Source organism: Mesitornis unicolor, unplaced genomic scaffold (assembly GCF_000695765.1).
Source record: "Mesitornis unicolor isolate BGI_N332 unplaced genomic scaffold, ASM69576v1 scaffold15381, whole genome shotgun sequence".
Taxonomy (NCBI): Eukaryota; Metazoa; Chordata; class Aves; order Mesitornithiformes; family Mesitornithidae; genus Mesitornis; species Mesitornis unicolor.
Window position 1 is genome coordinate 16,965 of NW_010161905.1, and position 18,787 is coordinate 35,751.

Sequence of the window (18,787 nt, forward strand, 5' to 3'; positions counted from 1 at the left end):
CGACCTGCCGCCTCCTTCGGCACATCACATGGAGACCCCGTGGGCGGGAATCATTCTGCCGAGGGTCCCAACACCTCTCCCCACCACCCATGTTCCCCAGGCGAAGAGTGTGACTCCTGCTGTCCCCGCTCACCTGTGCTCCTGCCTCGCTGGGACCGCCTGCAGCGCACCACAGCTGAGCACCGGGGAAAATGGTGGCGAGAGAAGACCATGGCATCAGGTACTCAGGACCCTACGTACTGGGCCCTGCTCAGCCCAGCGGAGACCATCAGGGTCTGCTGGGATGTGGAGAGGAGAGGAAGGGAGGGAGGAGTGAAGCAACAGGAGGGCAGGCCCAGCCCAGGCAGGAGCCAGCTCAGATCTACCTCCGCCTCTGTCTCCTTTCGCTTCCCCCATGTGTGGAAGGGGACGGAGTTGCTGCATGAAGTACTTTGTTGTGTTCAAATCAGCTGTTGAGAGATGTCGAGCCTTTTCTTTCAAAGAAAAGCTCACTCATTATGTGTCCAGCCTTGGGCCATTCTTTTCTACTGCTAACTATAAGTAAGGATTATAATTCTGCATGTAAATAACAGTTTATTTGACTGACTAGCAAAGCTGGCTCAATGAAAAGAACTGTAGAGTATAGTTATGGTCACAGAAGTGACTTACAAAAGCTGCTGCACATTCCAGCTCCAGACCTCTGGGTAGATATTTGTCTCACAAGTCCAATCTGATTACCGACAAAAATTGGATTTTAATCTTGTTATCCCTCCATAGCCAATACAGCTGTGGAATAGCAAGCTGGACTTTTATGTGCCTCAGCCTTCATTAACATAATTACCAGCTAAAGTTTCAGTTCCTGAATCCTTTATGGCAATAGTTGACCATATGTGAAGCAGAGAGCATGTAGCTTGGATTTCAGATACCAACCAGAATAGACGGGGGGGAAATAGTCCCATTTTGACTGTCAAATTGACGAGCAAAGAGTTTTGCGGGCTCTCCTGTGCTGGTGAAGTGCTCTCGCTCTGAGGTCTCCTCTAAAATGTCTCTCTATCATGGGGTCATCCTTCTACCAGATCTGCTCAGAGAAGGCCTGTCCCAAGAGCAAGGAGGGAAAGTCTACTCACTTCAAAGTCACTCCAGCACCACAAAGAAGCCAGCCACAAGGGGTATCATGTAGTTAGGACACATCAATCCCACGGATCTTGCCTCCACCCTTGAGCATGATTTTAGGGCGATACCAGATTCACACAATCCCTAACCAGAACTGCAGTGCAACCCATGGGCTTTGCTTTCAGGTGGCACGGTTAGTCAGAATATCATAGACCATTGCCACAAAATTTGACAGCAGCTTTTCTGTGTCCTCCCTCCTTGCTAGGTAAGGCTGGGGCATTGGAGCCAAGCAACCGCACTACTGAGGCAGCAGAAGGCTCACCAGACACCTCCTCGGTGCTGCTGGCTGTTGGGGAGGACTTTCCACCAGGTAAGATGCTGCCTTTGGCATCACCCAGATTTCCAGTGGCTGAATGCAGTAAGGCCTGGCACCGCACCTAACTGACCCCCTGTCACCCCTTGAGTTGTGGATGCCACCCATCTCTGTGGATCGAGGGGGATGGCAGGCTGCATTTGTGTGGTTTGAGCATCGCAGCCAGGTGAGGGCTGGAGGCACTGATGGGGCTGGCTGCAGTGCAGCAGAGGCAGCTCTGTGAGACATGAAGCTCCTCCTCCCCCTTAACCCTGCACATTTCCTTTTCAAGAGATTTCACTCTTCTTCTCTGTTGAGAGCCGCTCCTCCCGGTGCCTCAATTCCCAGCTTCAGGAGGCAGCCAGAAAGAAGCTGTGGGCCCTGGAGAGTGATGACAGAGACGTCTGTGCCCTGTTCAAGGTAGGAGCTCCAGAGTCAGAGTGTGTACTGGGAGGCTCCTGGTGCGATGGGATGTCTGATGGGAGGCCAAACTGAGCCGAGGAAGAGAAGTTCCTCCAGGGCCACTGCAGAGTGTGTTCCTGCAGATGAGGACTCTGTAGGGGATTGGAATGATGGGGGAGATGAACTGGTACCAGGTGAGAGGCAGATGCAAATCTAAGCCTGATGTCAGGAGCCTCATAGTGGAGGCTCTGAGCTACCTGGGGGTTCAATCAGATAGCCTTGGGCATGAGTCTAAATAGCCAGCATTTCACAGGGGTGGGATCACCAAAGCTGTGTGCCAGACTCAGGTCCCTGGTGGAGGTGGCGTCTCTGGACATGCACAGCGTTTCTCAGAGTATTTGGCTTCATATAGAAAAATAACTACAGGTGTAGAGACATTTCCTGGACTGAACTCTCCTTCACTGCTGGTTTTTAATGCTCTGGCCCCTCAGGGCTCCCAGCAGAAGCTTCCCAAAGACCTCGAACAGTGCAGACATACTGGTGCCAGCAATAGTGAAAGGAAAGCTTCTCCCTGGAGGCACATTTACTGCTTTCAGCCTCAGAGGTGCAGTTTGGAAGCAGTGCCTGTCCTGACTGAACGTTAACGCTTCCATGGTTCAGGTGTCTGGCACAGTGGTTCTGGTGTGTGCCGTGGAGGAAAAGGTTTGGAGGAGGAGATGAAGCTTCTTCACCTTCCTGCTGCTGCACCATGGGGAGCTGTCGCTGCGGGTACTCCATCCCTCCTGACTGAGGGACTCGGCTGCCTCATCCCTCCCCTGTACCCTAGGCAACCAACTGCACAGCTTTGGTCTCAACTATGCTAATAGAGGAGTGCCTATTCTCATTCCAGGGTCTAATATTATTCCCACGCTGACAAAGGAGACCCCCTGTTAGAGTCCCAGGACCATCCCTTAACCTTGCTTTGTCTTTGTGTAGGAGCTGTCAGCCAGGCTGGTCTGCATGCAAGCACAGGAGGATCGGTTCCTCCTCACCTTCAAAACCCTAGAAGAAGTCTGGAAGTTTTCCACATATCTGACTTTAGGTAATGTTTTCAAGGTGTGGGAGATCTAAACAGACAGTATGAGAAGCATTTTTGGACAAGGTATTAGACACAAAAAACCCCAGTTATGTAACAGGGTGGTCAGAATATGAATTAGAGGACCTTGGTGTCCACCTACAGGTTTATGAAGCCAAATGGGTTTGCAAATGAAAGAGTGGGAGACATCCAAAGAGCACTTCACCCTGCACAGTGAAGGAGGGTGCTAACACTGCTTTCCCTCCTGGTTTCTTAGGGTATGTGGGCAGCTGCCTGGAGCAGCTTCTTTTTGACCGAGAGTACTGGCTAAACTGTGCTCTGATGGAGGACACAGAGGTCAGAGTTACTGTGGATGAGGATCGCTTGGCCACCATATATGTGGGTCTGCTACTCCAGGAAGGTGAGAAGGAACTGCATGTGTAGAGACTTCCTCAAAAGCATCTCAGCAGGGCTGTGCTGTAGCCCTGTGCTGGGCTTGCACTGATGCCATTGACATGGGCATGACTCTTTCTGTCTGCAGGTAACTTTTTTTCCAGAGCAGTGCCTGGTGTCTGGCAGCTGGAGCAGAAGGGAGAGGAAGGTCTGCAGCTCTGCAGGAATGAGCTGATCCATGTGAAGAACATTGGAGAGGCGTCCAAGTGGGAAGGGATGTCCTTACTGACGGGTCAACGCAGCCTGTTGCCTGTGACAGCTCTAGAGCCCATACCTCACCCATTTTACCAGTAAGTAGACTGGCCAATTGGTAGTGCTTAAGCCAAGACTCTTGCCTGATCCTGATGCATGAGCACCAAGCCTGGGGTGAGAAACTGCTCTTGCCTCTGGCAATGAACAAAAGCTACATAATTTTGTGAGGATACACATTATGCATGAAAACAAGCACTGGAACCAACTCAGGACCTGTTAATGGGACGGAGCAAGGACGTACTTCAGATAACATTCTTGTATGATATTGATTTAGGTCATACATGAGATTATTTGTGATTTACAGGTAAGTAACTGGGAGAAAAAGAGTGGCCCGAGACTTAGGCAATGTCAGTCAAAGTGGGGCCTCATGTTGGACATCTGGCTGAGCCTCAAAGACCCCCACAGCTCCTCTTGTACTCACACAGTGAAATCATCCTTACAGGCTACCAAAATTATCTTGCTCTTACCATGTGCTGTGAGGCTTCAGTCGTGAGGTGCACACTGCCCTCTGTGCCCAGTAACACCATTACAAGGAATTACTGGACTGGTTATGTTGGCCATACTCCACAGCAGCTCTGGCACTGCCAGGGGACAGAACATCTGTCCTGCTTGTGTGAGACCATCCCTGGTGGTGGTCTGAGGACAGGGCTGCTCAGAGAGGACCAGTGTGGTTCCCTTTTGCCTTGCAGGTGGTTCCTGAAGAACTATGCTGTGAGTTTTGGCATCTGCCAGGAGATCAGTGGGACGAGCTCTCAGCCAATTGGTGAGTGCTGCCTGTGTAACGCAGCTGCCTTTCCCCAGGAAGGGCACGGCTCCTGCAAACCTGGGTTTGGCCGCAAACGCAAAGGGCCCATATCTTGATCTGACAATGGCACTCTGTTGCAAGGTGCTCTAAGGGAATATTTTGGGCTCTCTTGAATGGAGAACAGAACTTGCAAATTGCATGTACTTAGAAGGGTGATCTGAAGAACACAGGGTACAGAGGGCTGCTGGTGGCATCCTTCTGCCTCTGGGTTTTTCTGTTCTACTGCAATTTTGTCTCTCCTTTAGTTCTCTCAAAACTGAAGTTTTAAATAATTAGGCTCCCACCAGTGTACACATGAAACCTATGCTCAACATTCACCTGTTAGCCCCAGGCTATTGCTGCCCACACATGGGCACTGTTCAGAGCATGCTGGACTTGGGATGTCACTGCAGGTGTGAATTTGAGGGTGTAGTGCACTTCAACATTTGCACTGTTGAAGATTTCACTCCTGGCAGAGAGTTGAGAGAGTGGAGCTTCTATGAAGCTCCATGTTTCCAGCTACCTTCCATACTGCAGCTCTCAGAGGTTTCAGCCTTTGGCTGTGTGGTGTTAATCTATGCTTCTTGTATATTTTATTATAATCTTATTCTCAAGAAGAAACTGCAGAGAGCTGAGTCTGAGACCACAATAAATCTTAGGAGACAGAGGGGCAGCCTTCCCAAGCTGAAATCATGATCTCTCCTTGCTCAAGTCTTTTCCAGTGAGGAAGTTCTAATGGTGGCCTCACACTGAAATGCCCTTGTTTGCCTTGGTTTCCCAGTCAAAGGCAGGTGCACAGCCATAGAGGACCACAAAGGAGCAGCATGGGATGAACTAAGTTTCTCCAAAGGAGACAGCATAGAAGTCATCGGCTTCCTCATTCCAGGACTCCCGTGGTTTGTGGGCAAATCCCTCAGCAGTGGGAGCATCGGCTTTGTCCCAACCCGATACATAAATCCTGAGGCTTGCGAACCTCTGTAAGTTTACAGTTACCATCTAGATTAATTTAAACTCAGGAGAAAATGAAGGGAAAACTCCAAGTCCCAACTCAAGGCTATGTGTGAGTCCAGGGCAGGTAATTTGCTTGGCAAGGCCTTCATAGAGGATCCATTTGAGGTCTGTCCAGCAGCCTTGGCCAGGCTGTGCTGACAGCAGGCTGCAGCAGTCTCTGCCCAGACAAAGCAATCATATCTCACTTGCCTCAGGCGATTCCTGGAGAGGAACAGATTTGGCCCTGGGCTACATCTGGCTTTATGCTAAGGCAGCCCAGGACATCTGTGTACCAGACAGTCTGGCTTCACAGTTTCACCTAGAAATGTTCTTGTCTTTGTAGCTTTGACTGAGGGGCTGTGAGTCTGGCAAGGGTGGGGAGAGCAATCACTGCCGAGGAAACCAGGTTGTGCTTTGTTGCCTTCTGCCCCTTTGCTTTCTGTGGGTTGTTGAGGCAGAATGACCACTGGCATGTTTCCTCACTGACCAGAATTAAACACCCTCCCAAGGACCCAGACAAGAGTTACCTGGGGAAGGAGGGTGACACAGCCCCGCTCTGATGACCCAGCTAGTTGTCTTTACTGGTGGCTTAAAGATGTAGCTTCAGTTCAATACCCATCCAAAAAGGCTTCTTCTCCAAGAGTGCATATGGGAGGACAGGATCTTAACCTGTTGCTAGATCTGTTGGGCTTTCCTGAGTCAGGCTCACTCAAGGTAAGTCTCAGGCACTTTTCCCTGTGACTACAGAGAACAGAGAAGAGATCGGGTGATGCTCTGATATCAGAAAGGGCTTCTGGTGACAAAAAAGGCCAATAGGTCCCTCCCTCTGGCAACCATCGGATCCTCCATGGAGTAGTTGGATCTGAGAGCCCTGATGGGGACGGTGTCCAGACTCCCGTATTCATCTGAGCAGAGCTTTTCTGGTGGGAGGAAGAAGAGGGATGAGAAAGCCAACCTCCATCCCACAGGACAGCTGTAGTGTCAGGGAATGGAGAGACACTGACTGTTTTCCCCAATGTCTGCTGCAACCTAGGGCAAAGGGCTTGGTGTTTCTGAGCGAAGAAGAAAAACCCCCACTCCTGCACGTCCCCTGCAATGGTGGCGAGCAGCACTTCACCACCCTCCTCAGTGACCTGGCACGCACTGACATCACCTCTGTGTACCGGCTGGGTGAGTTTCCCCTCTCCTTACACACCCAGCTCCATGGCTCTCCGTGGACAGCAATGCTGGGCAGTGTCTAGAGAGCTTCTTGCTCGGGGCTTTGCAGAGGAGACAACTACTGTGGTTGAGAGAGCCTCCAAGCCCAGTGCTCAGCCTGGTTGTGGATGCTGTAGATATCCTCAAGAGCCTGGCTGTGCCACACTGCAGTTTGCAGGGTTCTCCTCAGCTGTGGTTCACCCTGGCAGATGCTGCTCCCAACTGATCCTGGCTATAGGTCCCTGCCTATAGCAGGTCCCCTGCGGCTGTCTGACCTTTGGGTGTATACTGAGCAGGATGCACAGCTAAAGTGGCAGGTGACATCATCTCCATGTCCACAGTAGGAGCCAGGAGGTCAGGGTTCCTCGGTGCTCTTAGTTTCTCTATGATTGCTGTGTGGCTTTTAGACCACAGCTAATTGCTCTGTCTCTGTTTCTTGGGTTCTCACTACCTAGAAGAACAATGTGGCCATGCTGGCGTTCAGGGGACCTCCCAGACCATCCAGCTCAGGGGCAATGAGCCCAGGGTAGAGGCTGTCAGGGATACACACATACCTGAAACCTCTGAATAGGTGCAACAAGGCCCTTAAGAGAGACAGAGCTGGTAAAATTATACCTGTGAAAAATAAGACCTGCTTGTTCTCAGGTAATTGTAATGTTACCAGTACTCACCCCACCACCAGCTAAAAGCTGTTCTCTCTGGTCATCTGTGGATGGGATTGAAACTACAGCTGCATGTGGTGTCTGTGGCCAGAAGTGAGCCTGCTCTCCCACATATGAGTCTGGGGTTTAGCAGAGCAGTGGGAGACCTCTATAAGGTTTGAGCACTCTGTCTGCACATTAACACTGACCAAGGCTTTGGGCTTTTTGTTATTTGTCTCTCTGTGTAGATGGTTTTGAACCTACAGCCATGTTCCCGAAAGTGCCATCAGGTGAGTATGTGGAGGGACAGAACGGGATACTTCTATGATGACTTCTGAGGGTGAATTTTGACATGGGGAAACATACCACTATGGTTTGCCTGTCTCTTCCAGAGGCTGTTCTCCATGGCTGTAAAGATATCCAGCTGCTTCAGTCTTGGGAGGAAATAAATGGCCTGGCTACGACTAGCACCTCCGAGCTGTCTAGCCCAGGGAGTGAATCAGCCCCTGCTACATTGGAAGATGTTCTCCTGGAGAAGCTAGATGATTTTGATGATCCCAAGTTCTTTATTGACCTGAATGCTGGACACATGGAAGATGCTGATGTCTTTGACCCCATATTGACCTTTCTTAACCAAGAGAGTTATGTGCCCAGTTTTCAAAGCCTCTATGATCTCAGTTTTTCCTTTCTCAACTCCACTTTTTATGGTTTCTCTGATGAGGATGAACTGGTCTTGTACCTTGAGACGTCCAGGAACTGGGCCAAGAGGACTCATTTGGTTTGGGCTCATGTCAGGCTCTGTTTCCTCTTGGGTAAGCTTTGCATCAAAAAGGTCAAATTCTCCCAGGCTCGGGTCTACTTTGAGGAAGCCATGAGCATCCTGGACAGGGGTTTTGGGGACCTGCCCCTGCTGGCTGCATTGCACGTGAACCTTGCCTCCATCTACTTGAAACAGAACATGAAGCACAAGTTCTCCTCCCTGCTGGGAAAAACGGTGGCCTTGCTTGTCTGCTTGCCTGGCCGCTCTTTCAGCTCTGAGAACGAGCTGGAAGTCATTATGTATGTCCTGAGGGAAGCCATTGCTGTGGGCAACACTCCCTTGGAAGCACGGGTCTGCTTCCTTATTGTGAAGTTCTTCCTACAGCTGGGCAAAAATGATGAAGTGCTGCCCTTTACTGAGCACCTTCAATGTCTCAGCACCACTTTACTCAGCCCAGACGCTAGTTCTGTGCCACTGGATGCCACCCCTATCTTGAGCTACTTGTATGACAAGAAGTACTTACCAAATATCGCACTGGCCTCCGCCAGGTTGTTTGTTCCCAGTGGCATCAAGGGGGCACCAACACCCATCTGGAGAGCTGGCTTGATCCTCCAAAATACTTCCAAACTCCTGGGAAGCCAACTGGAGAGGAGCAGCATCCCAGCACTGGCTTGTTTCTATCTTAAGCAAGCATTGCATTTCTCCTGCAAGAGCAGAGGTGTGCCCGTCCAGAGGACGCTGTGTGCCATACTGTCCAGGATGTACCTCCAGCACGGCATGTTGGATGGGGCGGTTGGTTATGCAGCCACAGCCGTAACCCTTAGCAGACTGATGGGTGAGGAGGAGGCTTTTGAGTCCTCCCTCTCTTTGGGCTGGATGTATCTCCTGAACAGCCAGCCGGGCCCAGCTGCAGACATCATGCGGCAGCTCCTGCGCTCCCTGCATGGGACGGACAGTGTCACTCAGGGGGGAGCTGTGCACAATCTCCTAGCCATTGCCCTCAAAGGAGAAGGGCAGGTGCAGAAGGCTGCAGAGAACTACCTCCGGGCCCTGCACAAAGCCCAGGAGACCGGGAACAAGAGGAACCAGGCTATCACCCTGGCTAACCTGGGGCAGCTGAGCCTCTCGCGCGGGGCGAGCCAGCTGTCCGAGCTCTACCTGCTCCAGTCGGCCCAGCTCTACGCTGAGCTCCAGGGCAGCGAAGACCTGGAGATGGAGTTGGTGCGGGTGCTGCTGTGGCTGGCACAGACCATGGTGAACAGGCAGAGGACAGAAGATGGAAAACTGTGTTACGAACTGGCGTTGGTTTTTGCCCTGAAGTGGCATAATGTGAGGAGTGAGTACAGCTTTGCTGGCGGGTACCAGGGCAGTGTTCACCTCTGTGCAGCACCCTGTCAGGTCCCTAATGCAGCCCCCTGACCTGTCCTTTTCCTTTCCCTGTACCATGCAGGTCAGCTTCACGTCACTGAGTCTCTCTGCCATTTCTACAGCAAAGTGTCCCCCAGTCTCCAGGCCAGCATTACCTACCATGAGCACTGGGTATCTTTGGCACAACAGCTCCAGGACAAACAGATGGAGGGCAATGTCTGTCAGACCCTCAGCCAACTCTACCAGGCTTTGGGCACATCCGAGTAAGTCCTGTCTGTGTGTAGATGCTGTTAGGATGGGGTCTCTGTGCACCCAAAGCAAAGCAGTGGCTTTCCTGGGGTGTCCCTAAGGAGAGGTGGGGAAAGTATGTGGTAGCTCTGTCAGCCCTGCGGGCAGGCTGCACGTCAGGGAGCTGCTGAGATTTGTGAGCTGTCGCTGTGCAGTAAAAAGGAGAACAGTTCAATGTCAACCAAAGCGCTGTGACAGTCAAATGCCAGGCTGTTAACTGGGACAGAACTGGGGTCTGGCCAAACACAGTTTTCCAGAGAGACATCCAGCCTTGATCAGAGGGGACCCAGCGACAGGGAATTCATCACTTCCTTTGGAGTCTTGTTCTGGTGATTAATCACCATTCACCAGTAAAAATAGGCTCCTTATCTGTTATTTGAGTAAGTCTGGCTTTAGTCTCCAGCCACTGAGTCTGCCCCTCCTATCTGCTGGAATATTTTCCCCAGGGAGGTACTTAAAACCCTGTATCAGCTCCCCTTTCAATCTCCCCGTTGACACATGCAGGTGAGGCTTTAGATTAGGTGGGAAGGGAGAGAGAGAGACCTGCACAGACCACAGCCTTTCTTCAGTCCTTGAAGGTAAACATGTCAAATAGTGGAGAGCTAGGTCCCATGTCTCAGAAGGACAAATGGGCAGGGGCTGTTATTGACTTGGATGTTAACCTTTACATGCTAGGTCACAGTGAGTTCAGAGGGAAGGAATTTAGGAAGCAGACGCCTGTCATGTGAACGGTGCTATTTAAGATCACAAAGCACCCCATTCCCTGGACTCCAAGGACAGCTGGAGCCCAGACACCAGGCAAACAAACATGCCCTGGGCACTGCCCGGCACTCCCTTTGCCACAGCTGCACCCTTCAGCCAGCGTGTCCATCCTGCTGGCTCATCCTGCTGCTTGTCCCCTTGTCCTCTAGTGGCCAGGGACTTGAAAACAGGCTATAAGGTCTTGCACGGGACAAAGATCTGTCTCTTTGGCTGCACCGAGGGACAAACAGTAGGCAGAGATGTGGTTTTGGGTGCCAGATGCTCTCTAGAAAACGAAGGTGCAAGCACTCCCTGCCTGTCCTCCCATGCATAGCTGGGAGTGACTTTGGGTCTTCCACAATTTTACCAGGACACATTGCTCAGAGCTGTGGTTGTCTCTTTGTCTCTAACCTTTGGCAATTGTAGGACAAAAGAAGATTGCCAGTGGGGAGGTGTTGTGGTAGCTTTGCAGCTGATTGCTGGGGCTGTCCCATGATTTCTCTGTGATGACTTTTTGTCTGTTACTATCACAGGGCTTTGAGACAGTCCCTGAACTGCACCAAACAGAGTCTGAGGATCTTCATTGACCTTGAGGAGACTGTGAAAGCAGCAGAGGCCTGGCTGCAGGCAGGAAAGCTCTACTATTGTATGCAGGAAGATGAGCTGGTGGAAATGTATTTTCAGGTACAGAAGAGGTGGCTGGAGCAGTCCCATTCCTAAAGGCTAGCTGCATTACTGTCACAGCTGTGTGGCTTGGTAGAAGCCTTTTGGAGCTGGAAGATCACATAATCACAGAATTTTAGGCATTGGAAGGGACCTTGAAAGCTCATCCAGTCCAATCCCCCTGCCCGAGCAGGATCACCCAGACCAGGTCACACAGGAACACATCCAGGCGGGTTTTGAATGTCTGCAGAGAAGGAGACTCCACAACCTCTCTGGGCAGCCTGGGCCAGGGCTCTGTAACCCTTACAGTAAAAAAGGTTTTCCTCATGTTCAGATTGAACCTCCTATGCTCCAGCTTGCACCCATTGCTCCTTGTCCTGTCATTGGCTTTCGCTGAGAAGAGTCTGGCTCCTTCCTCCTGACACTCACCCTTTATAAATTTATAAACATTAATGAGGTCACAAGATGTGGAAGGAAAAGTTATTACAAGCAGTGCAAAGCTGCTGCTGGAAGGAGGAGCTGTTGCCTTACACTCATGCACTATCTGGCACTAGATTTCCTATCTTTCCTTCCATACACTGGGTTTAGAGTATTCTTGGGTCAAAGTAAGTTAATTTATTGAGTGAGAAAGTGATGTAGGAGTGCCAAAAGAAGCTGCAGGTGCCAGGTGACCAGTTGCCATTGAAATACACATAGATAAGGGGTAAGGTGCCAGGGAAGTGCTTGGAGACTTCTTGGAGTAGAAGACTACTGGCTTCTTTCAATCTCTAGCATTATTTTATCAGCTGAGCTGCAAAGAGGAAGAGCAGCTCATAAAATCTTGGAGCTTGCAAATGCAGCACCACAGTCCCACGCACCTGCTGGGCAACCCGTGTCCATGCTGTGTGGAGCACCGGGGCTCACATTGATGATGACTTGGTTTTATTTAATCACAACAACATCTATGTGCAAATATCTCTTTCCAAATCTCACTCTGGTTCCTTTTCCTTCTAGGCAGCCATTCAAACTGCTCTGAAAGCTGAGAACTTCTCCTTGGCCATGGATCTTTATGAAAAAGCAGGTGATACCTTTTTTAATGGCAGCCGAAGTAGAGATCGCGCAGTGGAGTTTTATAGGGTACTGATTCCTCTGAGCATTTCTGTCCTTGTGTTCCCACAAGGTGATGGCCGTGGCGAGCTTTACCCCAGGGATGGCTGTAGCACTGCATGGCCAAGATGGAGGGATGGAGGGTGGAAATGGTGGCTCTGGCTGTGCCAGAGCGCAAACATTGCTGTAGGGGGCAAGCCTGGAGCACAGACATGTTTTGCCATGGCTGCAGCTCACCCCAGAGATCATTTGGGAGGTGGGAACAGGGTCCTTACATTACAAATCTTGGCAGTATTAGGTGTGAGCTGGTTGCTCCTGGGGACATGCTCAGAGTCAGAATTTCAGACACCTCAGGATGGGCAGAGACGTGAGGCTCAGGTTTTGAGCACCACGCTCTGGGATTTGAAACTCATTGTCAAGGAAAAGAAGGACCCAGAACCTGAACCTGCAGCACTCAACCACCCCATCGTCTGCCTGCCATGCCAAGTGCTTGGTCTATCCCCTGCTGCTCTGCCACCCCTCTGTGGGCAGTGCTGTACCCATACCTCCAGGAACAGCCTGCAAACACTGTTTTCTCTCCTCAGGGAGGTGCAGTGCCCTTGGCCAGGAAATTAAAGGCCAGTAAGACAGAGCTACGGCTGTTCAATAAGCTGGCAGAGCTGCAGATCGGCCTGCAGGGCTACGAGAAGGCACTGGAGTTTGCCACTCTGGCAGCCAGGCTGAGCATCAGGGTCGGTGAGTGATGCACACCCAGGGGTAGGGGGAATTACTGGCTCCTGTGTATGGGAGTGCCTTTCTGGATGAGAACAGAGTGCATGTGAAAGGAGGGTCTCCTGCTTTCGTAAGACTGCTGGACCTATTCTTATCCTAAGTGGTGACATCTTTTTAAGGCCACTTCTCTTTTTAAGCTACATGACAGCCACATGGGAGTGCTGTGTCATGGCAGCGGTGGGACTGGCTGAGCAGAGGGTTGTTGCTACACCGGAGCACAGGGAGTCTGATGAAGGCACAGGACTGAACAGTTCCTCTCTGCCCTGAGCCAGTTCTGATAAACCCAGAAGGCCAATGGCATCCTGGGGTGTATCAGGAGGGGGGTGGTTGTAGGTCGAGAGAGGTTCTCCTCCCCCTCTACTCTGCCCTGGTGAGACCGCATCTGGAATATTGTGTCCAGTTCTGGGCCCCTCAGTTCAAGAAGGACAGGGAATTGCTTGAAAGAGTCCAGCGTAGGGCTACAAAGATGATTAAGGGAGTGGAGCATCTCCCTTATGCGGAAAGGCTGAGGCAGCTGGGTCTCTTTAGTCTTTTTAGAGGAGACTGAGGGGAGACCTCATTAATGTTTATAAATATATAAAGGGTGAGTGTCACGAGGATGGAGCCAGGCTCTTCTCGGTGACAAACAATGATAAGACAAGGAGTAACGGACACAGACTGGATCACAGGAGATTCCACTTACATTTGAGAAGAAAATTCTTCTTAGTGAGGGTAACAGAGCACTGGACCAGGCTGCCCAGAGAGGTTGTGGAGTCTCCTTCTCTGGAGACATTCAAAACCCGCCTGGACACCTTCCTGTGTAACCTCATCTGGGTGTTCGTGCTCCAGTAGGGGGATTGGACTGGATGATCTTTTGAGGTCCCTTCCAATGCCTAACATTCTGTGATTCTGTGAAACCCATCCCTCCTCATTACAGAAATAGTCTGAATGGGCAAAATGCCACCATAAATGTCTGAGATGGAACCATTCTTGTAACAGCCCTTTCCAGCACCCAAGAAATCCCCTGGTTGAATGGTATACTCACTGGGCAATCTGTCGAGCCCTGGTATCATGCCCATGGCTCTATTTTCTCTTAACCATTTTCAAACCCAGTGTCTCCTTATGAAGATAACTGTCCCCGCAGGCTGTTGACCAAATGCAGCCCCAAGTGGCTCAGCCTGCTGGACTGGGGATGAGCGTGCTGCCGGATGACTGTACCAGCAACTCTCTTCCAGGAGATCAACTGCAAGAGCTGGTTGCATTCCACCGCCTGGCTACAGTCTACTATTTTCTGCATATGTATGAGATGGCAGAAGATTGCTACCTGAAGACGCTTGCCTTGCGTGCCCCCTTGCTGCAGTGCTCTGAAGAGGCCCGGTACTACTGCAAGGTGTATTGCCACCTTGGCAACCTGACCCTGCACAAACTGAAGGTAGGAAACCTTTCCATGATGCTGTGCTGGGCGGTCTGGTGTTGACAGGGAGCTGGGAGTGGAGTGTCACATCTGCTGGCAGAGCAGCCACACATCCAGACAGCTGCATCCTGTGACATATCCATCCTATCTGCAGCTTTGGAATAAATGCTCACAATGCTGGCACAACCAGGTTTTGAAGGGGGAAAGACAATTTGGAAAGAAGTGCTGACGCTTTAGCTGCGACTATGTAGAGCCCATTTCAGTGAAGTCAGGTGTCACTGCCTGGAATCACCAGGCTCTGCTCCAGCTCTGTTGTACCCTATGACCTTCAATTAAACCACTTCCTAATGCCTGCCCTGTCCTTTACGGTTAGGATGAACAGGATGCAGCAGCCTACTTCCTGCTGGCCCTCGCTGCAGCCACCGAGCTAGGAGACCAGGAGCTGCAAGGCCTCCTTCACGTCAAGCTGGGTAACATCCCAGGTGCCCCGTGGGGGCCTGAGGGCACGCCGGGCTGTGTCATGGACCGGCCCCGGTGGCTGAGTGAAGGTGGTCACGTTGTCTGACTGGCTCACCACTCCGGGGACTCCAGTGAGCCATCAAGCAGTGTCACGCCATGCTGCTGGCACAGGTCCATGTGCACTCCAGAACAACTGGCCCAGGGGAGGTCCTGCACCGCATCCTTAAGGAGCTGGCAGCGTTTTGTCTTCTCGTCCCCAAGAGGCAAGGGACCAAGCACTTGGAACCCTGCCCTCATTTTTTGGGAGCAGGGCTGTGCACTGCACACAAGCACAGCACATCAAGTCTGGATATCCAAGCAGAATGAGGCCCTGGCAGCAGTGCTGGAACATGTGGTGCAGTGGGGCTGAGTGGTAGAGGACATTTCAGGAGTGCAGCTGCTCTGCCTAGGAAGGGGACAGGAGAGTGCCTTGGGTCCCGCAGGGCAGCTCAGCCTGACCCAAATGTGTTTTAACTTGAATAGCAACCCTTTTATTTATTCCTACCTGGTTTCTGTCCTGTCTGCTCTGCGGAGGACTGTGTCTGGGTCATTGTTGGCACAAAACATCACCAAAACTTCCAGCAGTGAGAGGCAGAATTAGAGAGAAGCAAGAACTCCTCTGTGGAGCGAGCAGGGGGAGCAGGAGACACAGAGGAGGTTTCTTCGGAGATTTGGTGGCCAGCACCGGGACCAGCAGGCAGCTCTGCTCCACAGCCCAATTCACCACAAGAGAGCAATAAATGCCCACGTTTGCAGCCTGACGCAGGCCTCTGCTGCTTCCCGGCTAATACGGACCTTGGAGTTCAGTCCAGACTGGTGCAAAGTGAGGAGTGAGCAGTTTTCCAGCTCATCTCTTTGCTTTGACAGCCAGTGGTCAGACACCCAGCTGGGGATTGCACCCTGTCCCAAGTCCTTCCCCATCCCTGGTGTGCTCCACTGCTTGGAAACGCTGAATGCAGAACATCCATTTCCTCACTGCTCTTTGCAAATGCTTGGTTCATTTACCCTTCTAATCCCTGTGAGGCATCGGGGCAATGCATAGTTTACTGCTTGTTTACCAAGCATTCCTGTAGTGCCATCAGAGGAATCTCAGCTCTGAGCTCTGAGGAGGTAAGTCTTTGTCCCATTTGAAATACAGCAAGCTCCAGGGGGAACCGGTCCCCAAAACCTTCCTGCCTTGCTCCATGAGGCTGCTTTTCCTCAGTTCAGGTGGCTGGTGCTCACTGTACTAGGACAGGATCTTTTCAGCAGTTTTTCAGGTCAGTTCCCATTTTCTTTTCATATGTGGGGAAATACATCTCTGCCCCTCTTGGTGGCAGAGCCCACAGACCCACACCCTTCGAGGTCCAAGCCTGAGGCCATTCTGCCTAGCACCAGTGAGAAAAAATGGGCTTTGTGTAAACATAGAAGGTCAGTGTCTCAGCTGGTCTAAGTCAGCTAAGCTCCATGAAGTCAAACAGATATGTCCTGATTTGCAGAGACTGTGAATGTAGCCCATGTTTTTTAACCAGGTATTTCCTCTTAAATCACAGCGAACAAGTTTGTGGTTGTGGGGTTATAAACGAAAAAGATATTTGCTCCTTGGGAAGTCCCATAAAAGATTTCCTGTGTCCCTTATTCACCCACCCACTCCCATGTGCTGTGACAAAGCTGAGTTGTTTTCCTAGTTGGATGAGAGGTCAGGGTGTCCAGGGCTAATTAAGCTCCATAATAATACTTGGAAATAAAGTGAAACTTTGAGCAGACAGTCATGCATATCAGGTCCTGGGCCTGTGCCCAAGGAAGGGTGAGAATACCACATCCCTCCAGCTGCCAGCACAGTTTCATGGGCAGAAAAACATGATTTGGGGACTTTGTGCCAGAGGAGGTCACCAGGTGATGGCTCAGGTCCTAGGGTAGCCAAGCAGGGGGTTACCAACCTCCACCCTTCCTGTTGAGGGGGATATTGTCCATCATTACCAGGGCACGCTGACTGGGAGCTGTCGGGCTTTTAGACACAGCAAGAAGCACCCGTGTGTGTGTGTGTGTGTGTGTGTGTGTTTGTGTGTACTCAAGAAAGCTGGAGAGGGACTTTTTATAAGGGCATGTAGTGATAGAACAAGGGGGAATGGCTTCAAACTGGAAGAGGAGCGATTTAGATTAGATATTAGGAAGCAATTCTTTACTGTGAGGGTGGTGAGACACTGGCACAGGTTGCCCAGGGAAGCTGTGGATGCCCCATCCCTGGAGGTGTGCAAGGCCAGGTTGGACAGGGCTTTGGGCAACCTGGTCTGGTGGGAGGTGTCCCTGCCCATGGCAGGGGTTGGACTGGATGAGCTTTAAGGTCCCTTCCAACAGGGACCACATGAGGGGTACGCACCCTGAGATGCTGCAGGGAGCAGAGCCTGGCCAGAGCTATGATGTTGCTCCAAGAGGGGATTGGAAGAGCAGGACTGTAGAAACAAAGGACATGTTCATTCTACAGTAGGTGTTGGCCACCAGTGTCCATCTGTCTTCACCAGCACTAATGTCAGCCCAAACAGATGGGGAAGAAATAGGGGAAAGGGAAAGGATGGATCAAGTCTCCTCTTATGCCAGGTGTCATTATCTTCTGTCACTTGTGACTCATTTCTGAGCTGCATGTGACTGCTCCATGCCCAGTCCCAGGAGCTTTCCTTCCTTCAGTTCTCAGCCAGCCAAGCTGGAAATAGGACTGGTGGGGACCACGTGCCTTCACACGGCTGCTAAAAGCAGCACCTTCCTTTCTGGCGCTTCCAAAGGGTGAAGGGTGCTGTAGGAACCTCCTTGCTTTGGCTTCAGTGCTTCTGTGTGCCAAAGTCTGGACCTGGTGCCAACCTGTCCTGCTCTGATCTTTCACCAGTGCAACCCTCAGGGCACCGGTCCTGACGTAAGCCCACCTAAGAGCCAGCACTGGCACTCTCACTCCATTTTTGTTGAATGCCTCGGGGCCATTTAAGGCCTGGGATAAAGAGGGACTGGATTTCTTTAACATATGGCCATTCTTGGACAGTGGAAATACCATGACAAGAATAATTCTTGGATCATCTTAGCTCCGGTGTGAGCCTCCCAAGGTGTTAGGAAAAAGGAAGTGCTGATAACAGTAAATACAGATACAGACAGAAGTGTAGAGATAGCTAGATTTATTTATATTTACATGGAAACTACTCTTCCCTGCAGAAATACACCACCAAATAATAATTATTATTATCAACGAGTGTCTTCCTTCACTGTATGGTGCTGCAAAACTTCACTGGGCCTCTGCTGGATGGAGGCTGGGCTGGATGGAGAGACCTTCCTATTCCCATACAGCTCCAACCCAGCCTTTTTCCACCCCATGCCTCAGATGCCATGAGTCAAACGAGGGACAGAAACCCTCTCTAAGCACTGTCAAAGCCTGCCAGTTGGGCAGGGAAAGCACGTGGTGCTTGGTGTGGAAGCCTGAATTTGGGCAGTGCGCTGCACAGATCCAGGGTGTGAGTGGGAGCCACGTCTCCTGTCCCAAGGACCCCCACCCAGCCCTTCCCTTAACCACAGTGATCAACCGCAGCTGATTCTGCTGCATCACCTCTGCTAGAAGCACACTGTGGCTCTGCAAAGCTGTTTTGGAGTTCAGTGCCCAGGTTTTGTAACTGGAGTCCATGGATGTTGCCTCATTTATCCATCTCCATCGACCCTGGGTTTTGGCAGAGACTGGTCTCCAGCACAGCCTGCCTCTGCTGGAGGCTCATCAGCAATGTGAAGGAGCAGAGTTTGCAGTAGACATAAACCTGAGTTCATCTTATCTCGGAGAAGATGGTCCTCTCCAGCCAGCATCTTCCTATGGCATTTGGAACAGTAACGAGAAGTTGGTAAACACCAGCTGTTCTGCTAAGCAGAGGTGGATGAAGTATGTAAACTGGGCAATTTGGATTAAAAATAATTCATTTTCACAGCAACCTGGGGTTTTGTTCAGTGATAACTGGGGTCATAAATATGTATACCAGAAGGCGTGCTGGAGGCTGA

At 51.1% G+C, this 18,787-nt stretch overlaps 1 protein-coding gene across 1 annotated transcript; it reads left to right on the top strand.

Moving 5' to 3' along the window:
* Positions 1-1,357: 1,357 nt before the first annotated feature.
* SH3TC2 (SH3 domain and tetratricopeptide repeats 2) lies at positions 1,358-14,852 on the top strand (the record flags this gene model as incomplete). Its single annotated transcript, XM_010193480.1, has 16 exons — positions 1,358-1,462; positions 1,737-1,864; positions 2,822-2,927; positions 3,178-3,321; positions 3,442-3,643; positions 4,295-4,368; positions 5,171-5,366; positions 6,413-6,549; positions 7,466-7,507; positions 7,610-9,313; positions 9,428-9,608; positions 10,908-11,058; positions 12,031-12,153; positions 12,708-12,858; positions 14,109-14,305; positions 14,661-14,852. Coding segments are annotated over 16 exons (3,833 nt in total), but the record flags the coding sequence as incomplete, so codon positions are not given.
* Between the last annotated feature and the right edge of the window lie 3,935 nt (positions 14,853-18,787).